The sequence below is a fragment of the Bos taurus genome, chromosome 26 (assembly GCF_002263795.3).
Source record: "Bos taurus isolate L1 Dominette 01449 registration number 42190680 breed Hereford chromosome 26, ARS-UCD2.0, whole genome shotgun sequence".
NCBI lineage: Eukaryota > Metazoa > Chordata > Mammalia > Artiodactyla > Bovidae > Bos > Bos taurus.
The window spans coordinates 44,592,863-44,619,103 of NC_037353.1; the positions used below are offsets into that span (position 1 = coordinate 44,592,863).

At 51.9% G+C, this 26,241-nt stretch overlaps 1 protein-coding gene across 10 annotated transcripts in view; it reads right to left on the minus strand.

Annotated features, from left to right (window-relative positions):
• The window catches only part of CTBP2 (C-terminal binding protein 2), a 169,274-nt gene that overhangs the window by 47,170 nt on the left and 95,863 nt on the right, over positions 1-26,241 (minus strand). For 9 of the 10 annotated variants that reach the window (XM_059881722.1, XM_059881717.1, XM_059881723.1 and 6 more), the window contains one exon: positions 1,285-1,444. The exons of the other annotated variant lie outside the window; for it this stretch is intronic. In XM_059881722.1, the coding sequence (XP_059737705.1) occupies positions 1,285-1,342 (58 nt within the window). In that variant the 5' untranslated portion in view covers positions 1,343-1,444. The remainder of the gene's footprint in view (positions 1-1,284; positions 1,445-26,241) is intronic. 10 annotated transcript variants of the gene reach the window in all.

Below are 26,241 nucleotides of genomic sequence, written 5' to 3' on the forward strand. Positions count from 1 at the left end.
TATGCTCCTTGACTGATTTCTGCAGAGGCAAACGAGCCAGCGAAAACAGATGCGTGCGGGAGACACGACCATGCCAGCTAGGTCAGATAAGCGTGCAATGAGCCCCAGCTCCCTGGGGGTGATGGTGGTGGTGTGTTTATGTAGGAAAGGAGACTATCGTACCTGCCGCCAAAGGTACTTAAGAATAAACGGGTGCATCTGCAGCTGTCTTTCAGATAGTTCTGGAAAAGTCCATCCATCCATCCTCCATTCATTCATACTCTCTCTCACACACACACACACGCATCTCTATCTACGTACCTCGGCATATAAGGAAGCAAGCAATAACGAATGTTACCGGCTGGTGAATATAGCTGAAGGGAGTTATTAATGTCCATTGCACTGGATCCTTCTTTCTGTAGGTTTGAAAAATTATATCTAAAAATATCCCTAATTCTCCACACCTCCTTATACCCAGGGATGTGGGGGACAGTGGGTGCTCTTCAGTTCTTTTAGGTGGGAGCCATCGCAGGGCAGAGTCCCAGAGCAGAACACACCACCAGCTTGAGCCACATCTAGAAGCGATTCCACGCGGACAGCTTGTGGGAGGCACATTCCCAGGCCCGAGTCAGCCAGCCAACTAGTGAGCTGGCACGTGGCTGCTGAGCCCACCCTGCCCAGGGGCTCCACGGCCCCTGAGAGAAACACTGCAGCGAAGTCACCAGTGCCCACGCCATGCCAAACCACACAGCCCGGCAGCGTGGATGCGGGCCGGCAAGGGACACTTCACGCGCAGCCCAGGCCTACTCCCTAGACTTCTCACCACTCCCTCGAGGAGAGGATGGTCCTTAACCCACATTTTAGAGTTCTGTCCCTTGTTTCCGTAAGATTTGAATTCTGTTTAATTTCCTTTCATGACCAGAACAACTCCCAGAACATTTTCAAAGATAACCAGGGACATGAACGTATCACGAGGGGCTATGCCGGGCTCCAGCTATTTGTGGTGGCAACTGTTTCCGTTTGAAGCGGAGAAAGTCCAGAAACTTCAGAAAGTAGGTTTCCTTTCACTTGCAAAATGATCCTGGGAGCACAGACCCCCCAGCTGCCCTCCTAGCACCACCTCTGCCCTGGGGCCCACTTCAGCCTACCTGAAGGGCAGGCCAGTCACCACCAAGGACACCACAGACAGGCGCCTGGGACTGCGGTGGGGGTGGGACAGCAGCCTGGCTAGGAGACCAGGTCCAGGAGCCCAGGGCCGGTCTGCACGTTCTCTGTTTAAAAACCGCCAACCACGCTGGCTCTTACCTTCGCAAATTCTGTCCAATCGTTGTCGCTTGACTTTGTGCTTATCCACAAGGGCCATTCTTTATCGAACTTTGCACCTCTCTGATTCAAAAGGCAAAGCGGTCCTCTAAGAACTTAGGGGCCCTCGCAGGAGTCTGCGGGCATTACGCCACTACGCGCCCTGAAACGAGGAGAAAAGAAGCCTTACTCTCTGGACACCCTGGGGGCAAGGACAACCGGTCATTCAGGCTTGGCTGCCACTTGCGACAAGGGGACCTGCCCTGGGGGACTTGTTCTCCTCCAAGGCTGGAGACAGGGTTTGCTCCCTGTCCCTGGGACAGTCTCCTGCCTCCGAGGGAAGCGGGCGAACAAGACAAAAGGTCATCAGTTCCTGAAAGCGGTCAGCAGCACCATCTGCAGCTCTTGCTGTTGACGGCCAACGCCAATCACTGACCAGCCTGGGTCAGGATACTTCGGCCTCCAGTGCCAGAAACCAAGTGACAGCCAGTGGCGTCGCTCTGTAACCTCTGGAAGCTGCAACGGGACAGAGGCAGGGACCAGCCCGGACTGCCTGGGAGCCCACCCCAGTGTCTGGAGGGACGCAGGCACCAGCTGGGGCTGCTCTCCCACTGCCATCCCCCAGGCGGTTTCCAAAACTGCCCTTTGGCCACTGCTCAGCACCTTTCAAACCCTTCCCCCACCGCCCAAGGAGGGGGCAGGAATGGATGCCCCACCTAACCAAGGCTTGCCCAATTCCACCTTCCAAAGCCTTGCTGGCTTCCAGGGGGGCCACTGCTGGGGTCTGCGGCCTGTGCCTGTCCCACTCCCGTGGTGTTTCAAGCAGGTGAGGCACAGGAGGAGGGGTCTCCCATTTGGGTTGGGGTATTTGGGCCACTCCCGAGGCATTCCACTGCCCATTTTGTGGAGAAAAGTCAGGGTTGCCTGTTTGGGGAGGCCCTGACCTTCATCCCCTGCTCAGCCAACGTGCCAGTTGAGGCCATAAATCATCATCTGCAACCTCCAAAGCCTTAGAGCTTCTGATTCATTGCTGTGGTTATCCTAACACCACCACCAACTGCCACACACACACACACACCCCACCCCACCCCCAGTTATCCAACATATGAGGAGGGGGCAGGAGACAAACAGGAGGCTCCAGGGTTAATAATGAGAATTGTTATGGGTGGTCATCAATTATGCAGAATGCTGGGAGTTACTTTATCAAAGGTCAGAAAATGCAGGTCTGACTATGAAAAGGTAGGTGACTTCCTGGAAGTTAATGGCTAATTTCTCAGCAATGAGGCTGAAAAGGCACCCTAAAGATTTATGGCAATAATTATGTGATTTTTAAAAAAAGAACAAGGGAAAAAAAAAAAAAAGCACAACTTCTAATCACATAAATAATTAAGGCAACATCCAAGAGATACTAAATCCTTTCCCAGCCCAGAATGACCCTGTTGGACAAGCAAGGAGATGAAGGTGGTCCTGAAGCGAGCCAGGGCATTGCTGGGAAGATGTGGGTAAACGGAGATGGAGCAGACAGATTTCTAAAATCCTCGGGACTCCGCTGGTGGTCCTGTGGTTAAGACTCCATACCTCCAATGCAGGGGGCAAGGGTTCAATCCCTGGTCAGGGCATTAAGGTCCCGCATACCATGAAGTCAAAAAAAAGTGGCTTCACTTTTGCGGGGCTTTGTGAAAGGTAATCATGCCAAGTGGGGAAGGTGGTTCCTTACTGGCCAACTTGAGACGGACGGACGGAGGAGCAGGAACTCTGGACCAAGGGTTTGTGCCCGAGAGAGCCCCTCAGACGGCAGCTGGCAATTTTCATCTGTGTGGGTCCTGGGGTCTGATCAAGAGATGGCCCTTCCTTCCTTGGCTCCGGAGACAGACCCCACGTTAGCCACAGCACCCGGGGGTGGGAGAATTAATTAGTTAATATTTGTGAAGTGCCGTGGAGATGAGAAATGACAGCATTATCATCCGAGGCAGGACGGGTTTCACACCCTCCTCCTCCTCCTCCAATTCCCTGAGTGAGGCATAATCATTCTTTTTGCTTTCCTTTGAATTTTAATTTGTATAATTAGATGGCTTCCTGAAAAATTGATAAGTAGAATCTCGATTATGCAATCAAAGGAAAGATCAGGCATCAGCTTACACAAATTGTGTGCGTCTTAGTATTATTTAAAAAAATTTTAAAAAGGGCAACTGACTTCTGTGTCTTGCTTGGGGTTGGGGGTGTGCGGGTGGGGACCAGCCCTTCCATGGGGTTCCCTCCAGGTCTGGTACCTCTCATGACTCAGACTGGCCCTGCTGATGGAGAATTCAGTCGTAAGGGCACCAGGCGGAGGATGGACACTATGGCAGTGACCACTGCTTCAGGTAGCCTCTACCCCCGCCCCCCAGGACTCCCCTCCCCCCAGCATTTCTTTTGAAGCAAGGATGTATGCAGTATGACATTTTCCCCCTTCACCCTCCGAAGGAGTGAGATATTTATGAGGACTTAGTGAGCACAACCCTCTGCCTCATGACAGGAACAGGCCCTGCTCAGAACTGGGCTGTAGGCAGTGGTCCCCAGCTGATGTCCCCTGCAGGAATGCCAGCACCCTGCCATGCACACCGGTCCTGGGCTCCCTCGACAGGGCCCCTGAGCGACGCAAGCCAACCTCTGCCCTTACCGTACGCCAGTCTAGTCTCCACGAGTACATCACAAACTCTGGGCCCCAGGGGTTATTAGTACCATCACCAATTGACACCATCTGGTCAATATTTAACTACAAACAGATAAAGGTCCACACAGGGAAGAAAAACCAGGAGGAGGATGTATTACGTTGTCCCACTTTGAAATGATAAACCTTCGAACCATGGTGGTATAGGTGGGAAGAGTTCTAGAACCCGCTTGCAAAATGACTGTGAACGAGCCAGCTCCACGTTTGCACAACAGGGATGGTGTTGCAAAGAAGCTGTGAGGATCAGATGAGAACACACAGGAAAACAACTGGAGCCCAAGCGCAGGACTCTAAGAACAGCTCAGGACTTTCTCTGCGAGACAGAGGCCTACTTGGACATGGGCCGCCGTCACACTGGATCACCTGCCTCCTGCCGAGGCTGGAGATAAATCGCAGCGAAACTTGAGAAAGGGCAAGAGGAAACTCAGGTCCTTTCTCAAGAAGGAGGGGCCCACAAGCCTTACAGGAAAAAACCCTGCCTTCCCCCGCCCCCCTCCTCCGCCCCTCCTCCCCCCCAACCCCCCTCCTCCGCCCCTCCTCCCCCCCACCCCCCCCAACCCCACTCCCCACCCCCGCCCCCCCGCCAAAGGGAAAAGATCTGCCCGAAATCTCAGCCTGAGATGAAGGGTGTGATCAGGCGCTGAAAGGTTTAGGAATTGAACTTAAAAAGATGCTTGCGTGAGAAAGCTACCTGGGGGAATTCCCTGGAGGTCCACTGTTACTGCTGAGGGCTGGGGCTCGATCCCTGGACAGGGAACTATGATTCCAGAGTCAGCACAGTGTGCAGCCCCCCAAAATATAGATAAACACATTGATTAAATAAGAAAAGAAAGCTCCTGGGAGATTCTTGGAGGTACTAGAAGGAAGCTACAGGCCCGGGAGATGTGTCTACGCAGGCTTCAAAGGAGACAAACCTGAGAGTCAACAAAAGGGAGAAAAGAAAGGAAGGCATCACTTTACAAACAAAGGCAAAACACCCCAAAATTGAGACTGAGGAAAAGGAAAGGTTCCCCACTCACCACTTTGGGACTAAAATCTGGGCAGATTAACTAAACCACAAGCAGCCCTGCTGGTCAGGACCAAATCACTATAATGACCAAAACCTAGCCATCACTAATTGGCATTCTCAACATCTCAAATAAGTTTCTAAGACCCCCTCAGTTTCTTTTTTCCAGTTTCAAGTCTTCTTAAAGATTAGGCAGATGAAGGAATTTACAGAAAATAAACGATGTCTTCAATGATGTCTCTCAAAGTGAAAATTCCTCTAAAACCAGTTAACGGTGATGGTAGCCTTCGATTCTTTTAAGAAAATCTATGTAAACTTTATGTTAATAAAGACAGACCAAGTAGAACAGATGCCTTCAGCTCCAGCAGCATTGGATCCTGAGGGCTCTTGCCTTTCTGAGCCTGGGATCCCTAAAGCAATGACACCACTCCTGGGGTCCCCTTGACCAAGGCCGACAAGGATAGGGTCATCTCACTAACTTGTGCATGACCATCCAGGTAAAGCCAACACCAATGACCAAAAAACCCTCTGCTTCTTCACGTTGTACCAAATAAAGCCAAGGGCTTCAGGTTACCCTGGAAAAAGCCTCTTCCAGAATCTTTAGAAGCCAAACAAACATCAACAGCAGATGATAAGCTGGGTAGAATCCTTGGGGCTCTCCAGGTGGTGCTAGTGGTAAAGAATCTGCCTGCCAATTCAGGAGTAATAAGAGACTCAGGTTCGATCCCTAGGTTGGGAAGATTCCCTGGAGGAGGGCACGGCAACCCATTCCAGTATTCTTGCCTGGAGAATCCCATGGACAGAGGAGCCTAGTGGGCTAAAGTCCATAGAATCACAAAGAGTTGGACACGACTGAAGCAACTTAGCATGCAAGAATCCTCATAAGAGGTGGATGTGGGTTGTGATCGTCAACTATGCCTGAAGGACCAGTTAAAATCCAGATAGAACAAAAGAAGCTTCCTACAGGAGAGGTGACTCACTGGAAAAGGCCCTGACGCTGCAAAGATGGAAGGCAGGAGAAGGGGGCGACAGAGGACAAGATGGCTGGATGGCATCATCGACTCGACGCACATGAGTTTGAGCAAGCTCCGGGAGCTGGTGATGGACAGGGAGGCCTGGCGTGCTGCAGTCCATGGGGTCGCAGAGTCGGACACAACTGAGCGACTGAACTGACAGGAGTGAGCGATCAGTGGGAAAAACACTGGCGTAGCCTTTGGTCAAATGGTGGACACAACACCCCAGTTAATAACAAAAATGATTAAAACTGCACTATTCAACAAAATAATCTATGGCTAGAATCTAAAAAAGAGTGGATATATGTATACATATAACCACTGATTCCCTTTGCTGTACATCTGAAACTAACACAACATTGTAAATTAACTATACTCCAATAAAAATTTAATAAATAAATGTTTAAAAAAAAAAACCATTGCACTTTAAGAAAAAGCAGCTTTGGGGGAAGATCAGTTGTGGGAAATGAGTTTACTGAAGTTAATCTTATCCACATCCAAAAACTACCACTGCTCCCTGATTATGACTCAGTAGCTTTGGGGCATATTTGGGTTTTGAGGGAAGAGGGGAACGTGTGCACTAGCAGCACTGAAAGGTGCTCGGGGACACTGACTCTCCACCCCCCACCCCAGGGGTGACCAAGCAAGACCGTTCAACACACACCGAGGCTCCATCTGATTCCTGGAGTCTCCCACACTGTTTGACTCTCTGCAACTCCTTGGACTGTGGCTAGCCTGCCAGGCTCCTCTGTCCATGGGATTCTCCAGGCAAGAATGCTGGACTGGGTTGCCATGCTCTTCTCCGGGGGATCTTCCCTACTCAGGGATTGAACCTGGGTGTCCCGCGTTGCAGGTGGCTGCTTTAAGGTCTGAGCCACTAGGGAAAGCCCAAGGTGGTTTGTATTTCCCCAGGGTGACAAGGTCACACCCTGTCACATGCCCTCCATCTGATCCACGGGCCCCACCCTTGAGCCCCTGGGGCTGACGCAACACCAGTGTCCCAGAGAGAAGTGCAGATGACTCCAGAGCTGTGAGGACAGGGCCGCCACCCTCTCCAACACTAGAGGCCAGGCAGGTTTCAGAATTCACAAGGGATTTTAAATAGGCAATCCAGTGCTTCTGCCGTGTTATCATGGACCCCCGAAACACGCAGTAACATTTCTACGCTAGGACACAGGAACACACTTACCCACCTGGATTAATAGAATATACAAGGATATACACTCAACAATTCAGGCCAGGTCAAAATCTGCCACTGAATGGGTTACAAAGAATTTAAGTTTTCAGAGCTTTTTACAATTTGGATGTGAGGTTAAGGAATTGTGGGTCTATGATCCCCCCAACCCCCATCTAAACTCCACCAAACCATTTCGGGGGCTTTGAAGGAGAAAAACAGAGAGTCTGTGATCTATGTCAAGCGTGTGACAGCAGAGAAACATAGAAAGCGACTCTTTTAACAGGTGGAACGCCAGTGCGTCCTGTGAGGTTTGAGGCTGCCAATGTGAAAACCACACTTCCGCTGAGATGACCTCCTTGGCCAGCAAATAATTTCTGAGTGCATCCTTTTGCTTGGTTTAGATTTAGAAAAGATTATCTCCTGGTGTTCAACGTAAAACTCAAGAATTCTAAATATTTTCACTTGCTAAAAAGCTTTCATCAAGAACAGAGGACTGGAGCAAAAATAATTCATGATTTTCCTAATTGGTTGTTTTATTTATGTCATGATGAAAATTAAGTGTTGGTGAAGAAAATGAGACACTTCTGTGTTAAGAATTTTCACACATTTTTAAAGCACCTGAATGGACAAATATGCTCAAAATAAATATTATTCATTCTAATACTAGAGAATTCTTTAAAAAATAAAATGAAACTAAAAGGGTAAAGGCAAATAAGCAAACTTTCACCCAGATTAGGAAGTGTCAAATGACACCTTTTATTTCCATTGTGTTGAGACTGGGGAATCGTAAGACACACAAGTGAATATTCCTGTTCCAACTTTCTGATCCCTTCCTCCTTTGGCAATTCTGATCGATCGCTGAAGAGTCTAGTTGAGCGGGGTGAAGGGATGAGCACCCTCAATTTCTCCGTGGACAGAGGAAGCCCCATCCTGACCGGAGGACTGATCCTTTTTCACATATTACATGCAAGAAATTATCGAAACAAGTTTATATCTGAGCGAGTAAAAGTGAACAGAGGAAGAAGCCAGAACATCAGCAAGTTTGGAAAGGTCTCACGAAATGCCTTCAGAGGAGCCTTGGCCATGGTGCGGCTTTTGGGGTGGCCCCTCTGTGCCCCGAAGATCGCCTGAAGGTGATGCCTGCAGGCCATGAAAGGACTGGGCGCCCATGTGCACTTGCTGTGGTCCAGTATGGAGTAAAAGCATGGATAACTGATGTCTGCTGGGGCTTGGACCCGGGGGGCACCGAAGCAGGAGCCACCTGGAGACAGCTAACGGAGGTCATATGAGAAACTCGTGCTAGACTTTAAACACAGACTATGGAAGGGAGCTGGGATGCCAGGTGGGGAGTAAAGAAGCTCTAACCTTTGAAAGGCCACTCTGGAGTATTTGCTTTATTCTCATGAGTTGCACTTGCATTTACAGCAATTTGTTGGTTATCAAATAGCAACAATGAGATCTTAAATGTTTAAAAAGCTTGATGGGAGATTTTGCAGACATCTGCTTCTTGATTTCTTGCCACTGGGAGGCCCTAGAACCTAGACTGGCTTCGCTGCGTCCAGCTTCCATCGGGGACACAACTGCTTTGCGGCCCTTGTGAGGTCCCAGCCCACGTGCTCGTGACACTGTGCAGCCTGGAAACAACGTACATGGGGAGGAGGTCTGTGGTCTCAAAGCCGATGGAAACACCAGGAGGTCCAACCTTCTGTTCTGGTCATTCCTGGAGCAGGCTCACCCAGAGGAGGCCGGGCGCCCAGCAGTGGGGCCCGTCGGCCAGCAGAGGGCACTGCACACCCTGCAGGGCCTTTCTGAGGCGGCAGAGGCCAGAGCTGCTTTGCCGGGACTCCTCTTGGCTCCTTTCAATCTAACTTGGACTCTGTGAGAATCTGGAGAAAAGTGAGACCAGATACCTCGAAAAGGGAAGGTCTGAGATGGCTTCAGGATGACGGGCTGCACGTCCCCTCAATCTCAGGATGCAAAAGGGACAGAAGAGACCTCCAACCTCCCTTAGAGCAACAGGTGTTTAGCCTTTAGGAAAAACGACCAGCCAGGGTACAGGAACAGGGCATAAAGATCAATCCCCTCGCCCCCAGCTCGCTCTCTCCTGGGCTGGTAGCCAAGGTTTCCCTTTTAGAGCTGCGGGAGCCAGAGAGGTGGGTCACAGAGCAGGGGGGCTCAAGGTCCTGGGCTTGGGGGTCCTGATCCAAGGAAGGCCATGGACCACCCTGAAGCCATTCTATCTGTGCTTCTCATGTAAAGACACTGATACGTCAACGAGGAAGGAGCCACGGTGGTGAAAGATGAAGACAGATCAGAGACACAATTTACAAGGAGAGGAGAGGATTGAGGTGGGCCTGGGCAAAGCGCATCGGGGTTTCCATTACAAACCACAGCTCCTGGGGCACTCCACATACCCGCTTAGCTGGAGGCTGCTCCACTGTCCTCAACCCCCGGATACCTTTGTTGTGAAACAGGGATGACTTCGGGACACGTGACTTAGACAGTAATTTGGAAAGGAAGGTGGAAAAGGGGGGATTTTCCCAACCTTATTCAGGAACTGATTTTGGCTAGAAGCACCAGCTGGGAGGTGGGGGCCTTCGCTCGGGGCCCCTGAATCCACCCCAAAGGCAGCAACCTTTATGGATCTGGCTTCTACCTGCCAGGCTAATCACCTCGTTCTGAAAAAGCTGACATATGGATGCAGTCAATCAGCTCCCTTCTCTGTACCTGCAGGGCACCCAAATGGTTCCTGCTGGAGAAGCAAAGGAGGGGCTGGGGTCGTCCATCAGTGAAGCAGGGGGACACACACCCCACCCCCTCCCCACACCTCTGTAGGACCAGCATCCTTTCTCACCACTGCTTCAAAGCCAATGTTGCCATAGCAACAGATGCCACTGGACAACACGGCTTAGTCTTGGCCTGACTTGGCAAGTGATACCTTTGGAAGGACTACACACACAGAGATCCTGGGGGATTCTGTTGGCTCCAGGAAGCCTGCCTGCGTGAGCCTCTCTGCCCTCTTCTCGCCCTGCCTCTGACACTGCAACCCAGTCCCCAGCTTGTTCCAAACCCACATTAAGTGGGATTCACTCTGACCTCGTGGAGCAGAGTACTCTGTACAGCCCACTTCAGGATGGACAAAACTGAGGCACGTGGGCTACCTCATGCCAGAGGAGAGGCTGAGAGAGGCCAGCAGGTGAGGCCCAGGTCAGGTTCACAGGAGAGATGGGGGTTCAAGCTGGCCCAGTAGAGATGAAGTTATCATCCATGTGAAGGATGGCTGGCTGGCATTCTTTGTCCATGTTCAGAAACCAAGTGTCTGGAAAGATTATCTCAAAAACAAACAGCAGAGCTCACTCCAAAAGTGAAGAAGTAGGGACCCACCTTCTCAAGTTCAGTGCCAGATGGATCACAGGGTCACCAGTCAAGAACCAAAGCCAAGCAAGGCTTTTGAACACACTCGCAGCCCAGACTGAGGCACGCAGGTTGGGAGGAGCGCTTCTTGGGACCTGGGCTTGACTCCCACGCAGCTCAGCTCATCCTGTCCCAGGTCATCACTCAAGGGTATGGCCAGGGCAGGAGCGCTCCACAGGCCTGGGGCCAGCCCATCCTTTATTGCAAAGGATGAGCTGCTTGCACAAAGGCAGACACGCAGGAAGGCCAACTCAGGCCTTGGGATCAGAGTAAGAACTCTGTATCACGACAGATACTCTGCATCCGGATCTTTACAAATATCCAAACCCCATCGTCATGTTGCTCTACCAGGAAAGGCAGTGGGCTGCACCTGGGGAGGCGCAGGGAAGCCCACATGACACCGTGTTCCGAAGCAAGCGTTTTCTAGAAACGTTAGTAGGGAAATCAGACAGGACGAATCCCAGAGAGTCTTTTCGTTAGAAAAGAGGTTCTTCCCAGACCTTATCTTTTCAACCTGAGTCATGGAAAGGAAAATCTTCATCTTCTACATAACTATTTAACAACATGAAATAGAAGAGCTTGGGGCTATTCGTTTTGCTTCACGCGGTTTTGAGCTGGAGGACGGGGAGTGTAACGGCCCCCGGGGGTGGGAAGGGTTGGGGGAGCCAGCTTTGTTCGTCCATGACGAAAGGGGAAGAGGCAGCGAGAGGCTGGGGGTGGGGTGAAGCGGGTGTCACCTGTGTGTCGCATGAATCCATCTTAGCCGATCAAATTAAGAAAAAAGAAGGGAGTTGCTAACTAGCTGTTTTTGTTGTGCTGTTCATTTCAGGGTATTCTTAACCAGTCTCCTTGAATTCCCCCCGCCACGGACTCCTGGCTGGCTTCCACGGCTGTGAGGGTGAATGATGCCATTTCTGCCCTGTGTGAGGCTCCGCATCTTCTGGGCTGTGGCTAAAGTGTGGCCTGGTGTTGAGCAGTTGCCGGGACTGGGGAGAGGAGGTGGCCGCAAGGCTCCACCCTCCCCAAGAATTTTCTAGGTGTGAATCCTTGTCATGATCAGTTCGATTCTTCGCGGACTGGGCTGGTGGGGGAGGATGGGGCGTGTGTGAGAAGAGGCGCCTGTTTATATAATTATGGCTGACAGTGTGCTTAACACCCAAGGATCCTCATTTCACATCAAATCCTACCAAAGAAGTCTTGACAAGGTGATGGCCATTTAAAAGTCTGCTGGGCTAATGTATGTGGATGCTCTACACGTTGGGGTCCCCACCAACCCAAGGACAGGGGAAGGGGGCTCCAAGGGGCTGGACATCTGGACGCCATGCTCATGTCCCAGGACCAGACAACCCATGGGGATGAGAAGATGATCTTCTGGGGGAAGGCAGGCTCCTGAGTACCCCCTCCTGGCTGCACTGGGCCTCCTGCCTGATAAGCCCAGACTGCTCAGCTGTGGGCTGAGTATATGGACCCCCAAAGGCTTAACACAGTTTCTACTAACTGCCCACAGCCACACCACCCTGTCATGGACTGAATTATGCACTGATTATCACCATTTATGTTGAAGTCCTAAGCCTTAATTCCTCAGTGGCTTTTTATTTGGAGATAGTCTTTATGGAGATAATCAAGTTAAACTAAGGCCCTAATCAGAGGATGGCATCACCTAATCCAAGGTGATGGACAGCACCACCGACTCAATGGACAAGACTCTGAGCAAACTTCGGGAGATGGTGAAGGACAGGGAAGCCTGGTGAGCTGCAGTCCAGGGGGTTGCAAAGAGTCAGACGTGACTTACTCAGTGATTGAACAACAACAATCAAAGGTGAGCAGGGATCCTTCTAAAAGGGGAAATTTGGACACAGAGATGTGGACAGAAGAGCACATGAGGCACAGGATGAAGACGGCCATTTACAAACCAAGAAGAGAGACCTGGAATAGAGCCCCCTTCCCAGCCCACATGGGGTACTCTGATTATTCACTGCAAGGGCTGAAGTTGAAACTGAAGCTCCAATACGTTGGTCCCCTGATGCAAAGAGCCAACTCGATTGGAAAAGGCCCTGATGCTGGGAAAGATTGAAGGCAGGAGGAGAAGGGGACAACAGAGGATGAGACGGTTGGGTGGTATCACCGACTCAATGGACTTGAGCTTGAGCAAGCTCAGGGAGATGGTGAAGGACATAGGAGCCTGGCGTGCTGCAGTCGATGGGGTCACAAAGAGTCGGACACGACTGAGCGACTGAGCAACAACGCTGCAGTCCTCAGAAGCCAAGCCCGACACCTGCTCTCAGATCTCTGCCTCCAGAACAGTGTGACAATACGTTCCTGCTGCTTGAATGGCCCGGCGGTAGCGCTTTGTCATGGTAGGCCTAGCGAACCACGCCTCGGGGTGATATTGGGGTGACTGCCCCCTGAAACCTGTCTGGGACCTTGTACCAGTGATGCTGAGGAAGCGCAGGACCAACTTGGTGGGAAGCCCAGCTGCAGTGAAGAGGCGGCCTCTACAGGTCCTGGCCTTACTGCAGAGTGCCGTGGCAAACCACGTCCAGCCACGAGTTTGAACGCACAACCGATATTGACATGCCTGTGGCTGTGCCCCGGGCTGTTCTGCCGGGCACCGGGCTCTGGCTGGGGGACCGAGGGGCTGTGGGCCCAGCACAAACTCCCACAACCCTTGAGAAGACAAGGGTTGTCTCCCCTCCTGGAAGACACACCGGCATTTCCAAGGGAGACACACAAATGGTGCCAACCTTACTTTGCTTTCAGCTGCGTTCTGCTCCCCAAATCCAGTCTCTTCTGAACACCCTGGCTCTGTGTCCTCTGCATTAGCTGCAGGTAGACGTGCCCACCTGGGTGCCAGGGGCGGGGGAAGGGTGTCCCACACCACCACCCTGTCCCTTCTCCTCGGTCAAGCACAGGCAGACCTTGTTTCCAACTCGGCAGGAATCTGCCCAGGGTCTGCAGGGCCCTTTGAGGTGCTAGCAAGCAGATGACTGGGCTGTGCCTTGAACACCAGGGTCTGGGTGGTAACAGTCTAGGGCCAGGTTCTGTGAGGGATCTGTATTCTGTACACAGTGATGAGACACTGTTTCTGCTTTGGAGCTCAGGGTGAACGCTGGGGCTCAAATTGCCTCCATTAACATGCCATCAGGGCAGCGCGTACATCTCCACGCTTCCAAACTTCCTGGGAAACTCTGAACGGAAGTCATCTCTGACTCTATGAACACACACACACCCCAGGACACAATCGGCAGGCGCTGGCCAGGGCTGCCCTTCACGCCCAGCAACACGATGAGCCAAAGAGCCGGCACAGGACGAGCCGCTGCCCAGGATCCCCAAGAAGGTGGCGGGGACAGGTCGGGGTGATCTACCCGGCTCCTGCGAGGGCTGCCTAAACCCAGAACCCCAGGGACGTGGCCGCTCTGCACGGCCCCCTGCTGCTGGCATAGAGGTGCTCAGGGAACAGTGAGGAAGGGGCGTGAGCTGTCAGGGGACCGTGGAGGATTTTCAGACCCTTCTTAAGAGGTTGATGACCTTCCCTCTTCTCTGCTCAGGACAGACTCCATCTTTGCTATGGAAACCAGAACAACAAACACACACGCCCCCAGTGACCCCACCTCCTGTCTATTCTCTGCTGCTAAAGAACAGACTTGATCACAGCAACTGGGCAGGTGTGTGGGATGCACTGCTGAGACCCTGCCATCTTGGGCGTCTTCTCTCTCCCTCTCCCCACCCCTGGCCTTCCTCTCCCTCCCGGGAATCCAGCTGCCAAGTTGTGAGCTGCCTTATGGGGCTGCCCAAACACCCGAGGTGGCCAGTGAGGAACCAAAACCCACTAACAAGCACCCAAAAGGCCTCCCCCAGTCGAGCCTCCAGATGAGGTGGCAACTCGGGCGCACACGCTGCTGGCAATTACCATGAGAGACCACGGTCAGGGCACCCAGCCGAGCTGCGTTGGATTCCTGACCTGAGAAGATGCCAAGGGAAGGTTTTGCTGTTTTAAGACCTGGTAAATTTTGAGGCGGTCTGTCGCGGAGCCATAGACAACTAATACAACACTCTCTGGTTGGATGGCATCACCGACTCGATGGACAGGAGTTTGAGCAAGCTCTGGGAGTTGGTGATGGACAGGGAAGCCTGGTGTGCTGCAGTCCATGGGGTCGCAAAGAGCTGGACATGACTGAGCGACTGAAGTGAACTGAACCACGTCTGTCAAACTCACCAGTACAGTCGTTCAACAGATAAGACAAAAGCAGTAATACATCTGCACCACAACGGCGCCAAGTTTCTATTACCTACGGGACAGAGAATGCTAACAAGAGGCCGGCTGGCTGCTGTAAATCCCCGGCTGCTCACGCTGACACGAGGGGTGTCTGTGATATATCCAGCTATGTAAACCCTAGGTGAGCTCCGTTCTGTGCACACCAGCGATGCCCACAGGCCTGGAGAACGGGGCGGCTCGCGGCGTTTTCACTGATCCCAGATGTGTCCATAAATTCCAGGGCTGCGCTCAGTGTGCACAGAGTTAACTCGGGCACCCTGGGGTCTCCACTCTGACGCGCACACACCCATAAATCTGGAACATTAAAAAGACCTCCCCAGTCTGGGGCCCCACGTTAAGAATGCAGCCTTGGAGGCCACCCCTCTGCATGGGAATGCGCTGGATAAACAGGCCCTCATGCTTTCTTATTCTTAGAAGAAGTCCTTGAACTGCAACTGCTATTTAAGTGGAGAGCAAAAAGGAGGCAGGTGATATGAAAGTCAATCAGCAGAGCATTTCTGAGTTTCCCGCATGCGAAAGGGCAGAGGGGAGCTTAAGATACCAGCAAGCCTGCCCGGAACCCGAGGGGCAAAAAAAGGGGGCACGGAGTGTAACACACAATTGTCCATATATGCTCACGTGGTCCTTGGTGATTTCTTGGAACCATGGCATTTCTGGAACATTCTTCGGCCCTCAGCCAGAGACTGAACCCCTAGCTCGTATTTCTGTTCACCCCCTGTAACTCCCTGGTCACCCCAGCTTCAGTTAGCCACTGCCCCAGCCCTAAACTCTATCTAACATGACTCCCTGCCGTGGGAGAGCTAGCTCCCAGACCCTGAGGGAGGGAGCAGCCATAGAAGGAAGCCAAGAGCCATAGAAGGAAGCCAAGAGCCAGATCAGCAAAAGAGAAAAACTGGTCTGTAAACACATTAAACCAAGCCCAGAGAGAAGGGACCCAGCCCCCAGAAGGGCTCCTTGGGGGAGTGGGACCGTGCGGAAGGGAGGCCTCCCACAGTACCGTTTGCACCCACAGCTGTTAGTTTAACCACAGCGACCACTCAGGGAGGATTTAATGGGCTGCAGGCTCGACTCCAAGCGCTTGCGGAGGGTTAACTCCAGCACACAGATAGCCCGAAAATACACTCTGCAGCACTGAATTCAACAGCGATGGTGTCTAGCGGCACACAGCATGCCCCACCTCATCGCCCACTTCAGTTACCACACAGGCCCCGGGGGAGGCTTTGGGCAAGTCCCCAGCACCCCAGCTGTCACAGGGCAGAGGTGCAACCCCGATCCCAGGCACTTGCAGAAGAGTGAGCCCAGAGGAAGCCTAAATCCCTCCAGATAAAGTCCCAACCCGGGGCCCCGCAACTGCTCGAAATACCCTCTTCTCAGGATCTGCTGGTCTCCAAGCTATCGTGTAAAGGCCAAAACAGCAGCATCACCTTCCAGCCTCCAGAACAGATCCGGCCTCTGGTCAGATGGTGGTGGGCTGTTCTCCTGGAGGAGGGGCATCAGTTCCAGAAACTTCCATGGGCCTGGGACCCCAGCTTGATCCCTCCCATCCCCACCACAGGCAACGGCTTGTCTGGGTCCCACAGGTGAGGTGCACCTATTGGGGACCTGCCTCCTGGTCATCCTGTGCCCCCTGGGCTTGATGAGCTGTGATCACACCCAGACCCACATGCAAAGCTGCCAGATTCTAGAAGGTTCCCTCATAGTGAGGTGGCTGGGTCCTTCACTGCAATCTTGGGTCATTAGTCTTCATTATACCTCTCTTTTTCAAGTTTTTTTTTTTTTTTTTAATGTGGACCATTTATAAAGTCTACTGAATTTTACAATACTTCTTTTTAAAATAAATACTTTGCCATACATCAACATAACTCAGCCATAGGTATACATTTGAATGTCCCTTCTTAAATCTCCCTTCCACTTGCCACCCCATCCCACCCACCTAGGTTGTCACAGAGCACTGGATTTAAGCTCCCTGCATCATACAGCAAATTCCCACTGCCTATCTAATTCTACGTAAGATATCGGATATGTTTCCATGCTACTCTCTCAATTCGTCCCACCATCTCCTTCCCGCACTGGGTCCCCAAGTCTGTTGCTAGATCTGTGTCTCTGCTGCCACACTGCAAACAGGTTCATCTATTCTACATTTTGTCTCCATGTGGCACGTGGGTCTTAGCCCCCTGATGAGGAATCAAACCCATCACACCCCTTGCATTGGAAGGCAAAGCCTCGACCCCTGGATGCCAGGAAAAGGCCCCACATTACACCGCAAGGTGGAAGCCGTAGCTCTCCACGGGGGATCTGCCCAGCTCTACGGGGACCCAGGGTGGGCTCAGCTCCCTCCCAACTAGGTCTGGGGATAGAAGAGAGACCTGCTGAAACAGGAGGTAGTGCTTTTATTCTCAGAGGGGAACTCAGCAAGGGTTAAATGAATTTTTAGCAACACAACTTATGAAAACGGCCCCAGTACAATTTGATGAGGTCAGCGAGTAGAGAGACCTAATGACACTTATAAGAAAAAACATCTGTCGGGGTCGAAAGGCCGGCAGGAAGTGAGTGGGACTGATGCGGCTCTGATTGGCCAGACCTACACTCCTAGAAAGAGAGACACATGGCTTAACTTAGCCCAGAGGAACAAAAAGCCCCTTTCAATTGTCCTTGGAGCAACCCCACCCCCCGCTACACAAGAGGCCAGCCCCTGAGCTAAGAAATCCGTCCAGGACCCTGACTGGCAATTAGGTCTTTGTTCACCCGCTGGCTGATCAGCCAGAGAGGCCAAAATATTCCTGAAGGAGCAGTCATCTTTAAAGAGAATGAGGTTCTTAACAAAATCCCCAGTTTTACTTTTTGGTTGGAAAACAACAGGGGTCAGTCGAATAGCAAATATTTCAATAATCCATCACTGCGAAAACCAAAACAAGGGGTTTTGGAAAAACAGGAAATCTTGGTACATAACATGGCTTAAACTAGGGCCAAAATCATCTGTTGACAAAACCCAGCCTCCAAAGCCTCCTGGCCTGTTCCGCCCAGTTTGAGTGTACCCCCTAAGCCTCCTTGGGACCCTGCCTGTTCCCTCAGGTGACAGGCTGGCCTGGCCTTTGTCCCTCTGACTCAGGACACAGGGCTGGGCGGCCTGCTTCCTGTCCACAAGCTCACAGGAGGGTCTTGGGAGGAGGCGGCCCCCTGACCTGCCACTGCAGGAACCAGGCCTGGGGCTTTTCATGAACCGGGGCCCTTTCAAGCATCTCACTGGAGTCACATAAAACGAGGAGGCCTTCTGGAATTAGTGTTCTGTTTATCCTTTGTAGACAGCTAGCAGAGCTGAGTTACACAGAAGCCCGGACTCTTGAGCAGACAGCCCACGGGTTTTACCTGAACTCAACCCTCTGTGCAGCCTGCAAAGCCTGTACCCAGCTCCACCCACCTCCGGAAGACCCGGCCTCCTTCTCCCTCCTACCAGGCAGGAGAGGAGTCAGAAATTCAGTTTCCAATCTTCCCAAAGACATCCACTTTCAAGAGGACAGGCACAAGAAAGGTTTCAAAGAAAGGGACCGAAAGTTCTTCAGTTGACAGGTAAAGCTAACCCTGCCACTGCCAACTCCACTCTGTGCCCACGAATTTCTGCCTTTTCTTTACCAGCCACGAGCACCAGGAGGACGGTGGCAACACGGCACGGGGTGAGCACGTATCATCACCATACATCCGTTAAAACGTGAAGCCACACAACGTACGCTCAAAGATCACAGAACCGAGCCAGCCAGATCCTGAGACACCTCATCACCACCAAACTCCATTTCCCAGGGCACGCTGATTTTCTAGGACCTGCAAAATGTCTCTATACCAACAGGAAAGGCAGAAGCAGGTTTCTGTGTTCTAATTATATAAAAACGGTCTGGTATGTTGCATTACATAACTTTTCTACACAGTTGGTAACCTAAAGGAGAATTTTTCTAAAGTCCAGACTTAAGTAGAAAATGCTAGGTGTTTCAGGATTCCGGTGGGTTTTGTTGGTTTATGGAGAAGAAAATCACCTGCAGCTCTGTGAAGAGTTAATAGTCATGCAATCTCATGTAAGAAATGAGAACTTAAAATTCAGTCCCTAAGCTTGTTCCTTGGAAGGAAAACTATGACAAACCTAGACAGCGTATTAAAAAACAGAGACATCGCTCTGCCGACAATGGTCCATTCAGAGAAAGTTATAGTTTTTCCAGTAGGCATGTATGTATGTAAGAGCTGGACCATAACAAAGCTGAGCTCCAAAGAACCAATACTTTCAAACTGTGGTGCTGGAGGACTCTTGAGAGTCCTTTGGACAGCAAGATCAAACCAGTCTATCCTAAAAGGAAATCAACCCAGAATATCCATTGGAAGGACTGATGCTAACACTCCAATACTTTGGTTACCTGATGTGAAGAGCCAGCTCATTGGAAAAGACCTTGATGCTGGGAAAGATGGAAGGCAAAAGGAGAAGGGGAAGGCAGAGGATGAGACGGTTGGGTGGCATCACTGACTCAATGGACATGACTTGGAGCAAACTCCAGGAACAGTGACAGACAGGGGGGCTGGGCGTGCTGCAGTCTGTGGCGTCCCAAGAGGTGGACATGACTTAGCGACTGAACAACAATAACAACTCTCAAATGAGGCCAACTGTGGTGGAAAATGGGGGGAAACAGAATACGTAACTTCGAACAATAATGTGATACAGATAAGATTTCGTTTGGGGCCAAGACTTGCCTGATTCACAGATTCCTGTACCCTAAGAAGGGCTACAGCTTGAGGTCAGCATACTGTGCCAGCCGACCACCTCCCAGGGCACCGAGGCTGGAGGGAACCTTGCAAGGGAGGGGCCCTCCTCTCAGGATGTCCTGCCTACCGCATGCTTCCAGGGCTTAGAGTATCTACCAGCCTCTGGGCTCATCGGGAAAGGACGAGCCCGTGTGGGGTCTGACTGAGCTGCTCTCTGGGGGGAGACAGGATGAGATGGGGGTTCGGGTCCTAAGCAGCTCACCCAGGCCTCACAGGTGAACCGCACGGCTGTCACCCTGATGAACACAGTCCCCTGCCCGGATGGAAACCCTCAGGTCCTTCCTCCCCCAGGGCCACGGGCAGGGAGGTCTCTCCCCCAGAACCAGACAGTTGCCGGAGGGCGGCCGCTGCGAACCACGTCTCCAAGCCACTCTCTGGAGGAGTGAACAGTATGGAGAATTTGAACATATGTGACAGCACGCAGCTGACGTGCACAAGCATTCCACGCAGCCTTTATTTCAGGGCCTCGTGAGCTATTTTTACTCTCCACCGAAACACTGCCAAGGGGATCCACAGAGGAAAGCGAGTGTGCGATAGAGCCGCTCTGGCTACTCCGGCCGCACATGGTTACTGAAGGGACCGGCGCAAGGCACGCTGTCTGCTGCCCTCCCCGAGACAAAGGTCACCAAACAAATCACTCGAAATTATCTGAGTTCAAGCACTTTTTTAAAAAAGAAAGAAAAAAAGAAGAAAAGGACACAAGTGGCCTTTAAATGGAAATGCAGTTTTCTTACTCACCTCTACTGGCTGTGATGTTCTACAACGTGTGTGTGTGTGTGTGTGTGTGTGTCATAGCCCACCTGCAATACTGGTTCTGAGCAAGTGACCTGCTTGAAACTCCACCTTGGAAACAAGTGGTCATGCTTAAGGAAAAGAGAAAGTTCTGGAGCCATGATCTCTGCCTGCAATTATGCGCTGGGCAGTCATGCAGAAGATCGCCTGTGTCCCATGTGGGCAGAGCCGTGACCAAGGAGGGCGAGGAAGCCAGGAGAGATTTCAGATGGATAAAAGAGTTTCTCACAGTTAATGACGGGCTGTCGGTGGATGTCAGCCAGACGTGCCCCCCCCAAACCTGGGGGGCACAGTCCAGTCAGGAGACCCCCTTGAGCAATGGGGCAGGGGCACTAAAAAGTGAAGGCGGGGGAGGGACACTCGGCCTCAGACTGTAGATGCTTTGCCCCTGCTCTAGAACCTCCAGCCTGCCCCAGAGGTGTGCCCCAGGACAGCCCACCGCCAGCCCCTACAAGCCGCAGGTTGCCCGAGACCCTCGTAATTCAGAACTCTCACGGGATTCCTGCGGAGGGAAACAGCCCTGGTATGATCCACTTTATTTTCACTCAAAACATCCTTCCTGGGACCATCCCAATAAGCTGAGCATACTATTTTCAACTGAGGCCTTGGCATTGTTTAGGAATGTTTTCAGGACTAAGTAAATTGCTAAAGCAAACATCTTATTTTTGTCTCCTAGGACAGCCAAGCTGGGTAAAAATATTTCCTGCCGGGACTTCCAGTGGAACGGCCCCCTCTGGTGGAACCGTCTAAGCAGACACTCGCATCAGGGAAAAAGGCTCTTGCTCCGGACACAGGGGTGCGGACACCCACATGTTCCCTGGGGGTGGTGTCTGCTTCTGGTGTGCACCGCCTCCCCCGCCACCGCCCGAGAACTCGGGGAAACGTTCCCTTTCCTGCTTGCAACCTCCTCTGACGCACAGCCAACGTGTGAAACCAAAAACCAACTCTTTTGCTCTCTGCTGGAGAAGACAGACCCCAGTCCTTTATCAGGGCGGCCTGGGACTCAGCCCCGCAGTGATCGGGGCGTGGGAGAGGAGAAAAGGGTCCAGAGAAGCAGAGCGGTGGGACCGGACACTCCCCAACCAGGGCCAACGGCACCAAGGCTGGCACCCTGGGGCCCGACGCACGCCGCAGCCGGTCCCAGCCCCTCGGGCCACGGCCACGTGAGCAGCACCACCAGGAGCAGAGCTGCACTGGGACCAGCATCCATAGTCCGAGCACCATTCTCGGTGTTTGCGGCATCACCTCCTCCCTTTTCACAGTCTCGGGAAATAGGTTACTAGCATCAGGGTCCCCACTCCCAACACGTTATCGCAGTGTAGTCCCCACACTGGCCTCTGCGGCAGAGACAAAGCTCATGGGCGTCTGATAGTGTTTTCAAAGGGCCAGATGGGGTGGTGGTGGGAGGGGTAGGGGTGTGCCACTGAGGCCCACAGTCTACACCCTCCAGCTATGGATAATCAGAGAGAAGGTGGCCCTGAACTGGAAGTGGTCAAAACTTCAAGGTCACAAACTTCAATTTTCTTTACGTGCCCTCATGGTATTGTCACTGCATTTTAAATGAAGGGGTCCTTATCATTTAGGAATATAAACTGAACCCGTTTATTGATGCCAGGAAATAATGGCAAGGCTCTGCTTTAATGTGGCCTGCATAGGAAATGGCCCTTCATGGACAATGTGGATGTCTGGTACGAATTTTCTCTGCTTTCGTATATGTGAAGTCCTCCGTCTGTAACATGCAAGGGCTTCCCTTGGTGGCTCCGATGGTAAAGAATCCGCTTGCAGTATGGGAGATGTGGGTTCGATCCCTGGGTCAGGAAGATCCCCTGGAGAAGGGAATAGCTACCCACTCCAGTATTCTTGCCTGGAGAACTCCACAGACAGAGGAGCCTGGAGGACTGTGGGTCTGTGGAGTCACAAAGAGTCGGACAAGACTGAGCAACTAACACCTTCACTGCCATCTGTACAATGGGGACAGTGTCACCCACTTTGCAGAGCAGCTGTGGGGACTAGATGGTGAAGCAAATTCTTAGCACACGGGGGAGCTTGTTCCGAGTGACGTGTTAGACAGAGCACCCTGCATTTTCCTGGTGGCCCCAATGGCGGCAGGTGGGCAGCCAGCTGGGCTCCAGGGAGCAGGCCAGCACCCGCTGCAGTGTTGAGCACCCCACGTCACATCAGCTGCACCCGGACTTTCCCCACCACAGACTGCACTCAACAGACAATGTGGGTTGACCCAAGACAGAACAGCGAGCAGATAACACACCATCCTCCTCCGTGGGAAGAGGTCTGGAAAGCTGATCACGTGTTACTCCAAGTGCATTTCTGACATGGAATGAGGGTGGGAGATGGCTCTAGTGAGCAGAAACATCCTACCTAGGAAATTCATATGATCTCCTCCTGCATAAGCCTTGTGTAGGCCCACCACACACGCATCGTGAGGCCCATCACAGCCCGAGGAGGAGTGGCCATTTGCTCACGGGCCTGACTCCGGCCACACAAGGAACCCGTAAGAGGCAGCAAGGGCCCCAACACGGCCACTCCCTGGGCAGTCCTCAAATGGAATCCTTTCTCACGGTGGCAACCCCGTTAAGTTCTTCTCAATACACACAAAAACTGGGGTAAAAAATCTAGGCCCTTGGCTCCCCGCCAGTAGTAAAAAATTAATTGCCACATAAAATTGCTGATTCCTACCAAATGAAGCTCTACGATTTATCAACTCCTGGATGGCACAAACTCAATAGTGGTTTAACTGCATCACCTAAGTTATTGCTGTGTTTTGTATCAGTGACAGCTTTACTGGGAATGAAAGTTTCACAAATTCAATTCTCGCAGGACAAACTTTGAAAGCAAACAAACGCATTAAGCAGACCCAGGTTCCCTCACCCCCTGCAGCTGTGTCACACAGATTCTCAAAAGCCAGAGGGTATCTGGAAGGACGAGATTTTCCTAGCACAGACCTGGGGTGGGGACTCGCGAAGCTCACTTGCACCAGAATCACTCTCCACCCCCTCCCAGGGGTGCTGCCCTCTGACACCCTGGAACCTCGGCCCTCTGACTTTTAGAACCCGTCATAATATTTCAATTCTGCCTACCTGAAGGAACTCCGGAATTAAAAATTCACGGAAATAAATCATTGCTGATTGCTTTTTTATTTTCAGCCGGGACAATAAATCTATGAATAGCGTATCTGCTGCACCAGACAATCAGGTGAAGACCAACACCGGGCTTCCCAGGTGGCTCAGTGGTGAAGAATCCGCCTGCCCACGCAGGAGACCCAGGTTAGATCCCTGGGCTGGGAAGGTCCCTGGAGGAGGGCATGGCAGCCCACTCCAGCATTCTTGCCTGGGAAATCCCATGGACAGAGGAGCCTGGTGGGCTACAGTCCAGGGGGGTCACAGAAAGTCGGACATGACCGAGCACATGAGCAATGCAACCCTGAGGAAACCAAACGGCAGCAACACCAGGCTCCTCAAGAGGCTCTGTTCCAGTTACTTCCCACCACCTCATGGGCTACGACTGCTGCCTTCCTCGCCTAATTCCATACTTGCTGGACTGAAATGGGTTGATCTTTTTCTAATTTGAATCAGGGTAAATTACTTTCCTGTTTATCCACAATCAGTGGAACAGGCAAGTTTCACTCAAGTTTTAAGTTTAGTTCTTCCCAACTCCTGAATATGAGGCCTTTGGAGGAAAAAAAACTTTCCTTTTTTTGGGGGGGAGGGTTCTTAAGGAAAATTCTGTAACACTCACTGATACTTCTTGAAAGCCCTCGCTCTCAAAAGAGAAGCACCCCAAATTAAATTCAAGAATTCAGATTACATTAAAAACACACCAGTATTGGGACTTCCCCTGGCAGTACAGTGGTTAAGACTGCCTTCCAATGCAGGGCATGCAGATGTCATCCCTGGTTGGATAACTAGGATCCCACATGCTGCAAGCCATGGTCAAAAAAACCCAAACAACAAACGAACAGCAATGTCACAACCCGCTGTATAAACGGGCTTTATTTTCTATCTGTATATTCAGAACAGAGGCTCTGAATCCATTTTAGAATCTTATTCTTATGAAAATCGTGAAATACAAAGCAGAGGCTGGTTTCTAAAAAAAAAAAAAAAAAAAAAATCAGAGAAGTTACGAGTGTCCAGGCTGCTGACTTTCCCATTTCTGGCCGCACTCCAGTGGGTCCTTTTTGTCACTCAGCCCCTCCCTGCACAGGGACTGGAGAAGGACTGCAGGGGGGCGGGGGGGGGGGGTGGTGCTCGGGGGAGATACAGCCTGGGTTTGTGGTCAAGGTCACAGGAAGAAGAGAGAATGAAAACTTTCTGGTTTGGTCACTTGGCTCAAAGCTGGTTTTGTTCTTTTCTTCGTTCTTGGCCAAGTTTTGCATATTTCGGGTTTTAGTTTCACAACCTTCCCTTCCTCACTGGTTTTACTACTGAGCAGAGAACACTCTCTAATGATGATCTTCAAACACCCCCAACAGGTAACCACAGTTGATTCATGTGCAACGTGAGACGCTTGGAGGACTCGAGCTCTGTGACTGGTGACGCAGTGTTCACCACCAGAAACACACCGAGTCATCCTGTGTCTCAGGCCGGACGCCGCTCGCTACACAGACTGCGGACCAATCAGTGAAAGTGAAGTCGCTCAGTCATGTCCGACTCTTTGCAGCCCCATAGACTGCAGCCCACCAGGCTCCTCTGTCCATGGGATTTTCCAGGCAATAGTATTGCAGTGGGTTGCCATTTCCTTCTCCAGGGGATCTTCCCAACCAAGGGATCGAACCCAGGTCTCCTGCATTGTAGACAGACGCTTTACCATCTGAGCCACTGGGTTCAAACCCTCAATCAGGAGGCGGCTTCAGAGAACACCCAGGGATCTCCCAGGTTCGGCAGCTGGAAGGGGAAATCAGGTCTCGGAAGAACACAAACAAAATGCCCATGAACAGCCGCTTTCCCTGCCACGAGCTATATTATCTGGAATGTTTTCTAACCCTGGTGTCTGATCCTTCCAGGAAGTCCAAGCCATCCTGAGAGCCCAGATGGAAATCCTGTAGCCCTGGGGCTCTGCTGAGCTCGTGACCCTGCAGGGCCTGCCCCTGGTTTGGTTCACTTCTAGGCAGTCTGGTTTCCACCTTTCTCTGTGGGCATAATGTAAATAACTTCAGGAAAAATATAAGGAGGAGCCACTGCCATGGGGCTGCTGGTCTCATCACTGGCTACCGGAAGCCCCTGGGGGCTGGGAGATTCGGGCCAGCGGAGCTGCTCAAGTGAAACCTGGAGCCAGTAAAAGGATGCCTCATTTGTGCCCCTGGGTACCCAGCACCCAGATTTTGAATTCGTGGGTCTCTGAGCTGTGAACTAAGTGGGGGTCCAGAGAAAGGGTGGGTGGGCGCGTCAAGTTAGAAGCAGTGCCCACTGGCTCGGTGGGCTGCCCCAGCAGAAAAATCCTCCTGAGGCTTAAGACTCAAGGCAATATCTGTTCAGCCTCCACTGAAGAAGGGGAGTGGTGTGGGGGCGGGGGGTGTCACTTCCTCTGTGGTCCTGCCTGGCTTGCCAGGTGAGGCCGATGGACAGCTCTCAGCCAGATGACTCTGAGCTCCTCTCACACCCAGGCTGATGTTGGCAGAGGGATGTCAGAACCTTGAGCCCATACCCCGCTTGCATTAAATGCAGCAGCTGGACACAGCTGGCTGCCCCTCTGCCAGGCCATGGCTGAGACCCTCTCCCAGCAGAGAGGACCAGTGCAACGGTCTGCAAAACCTCTAGT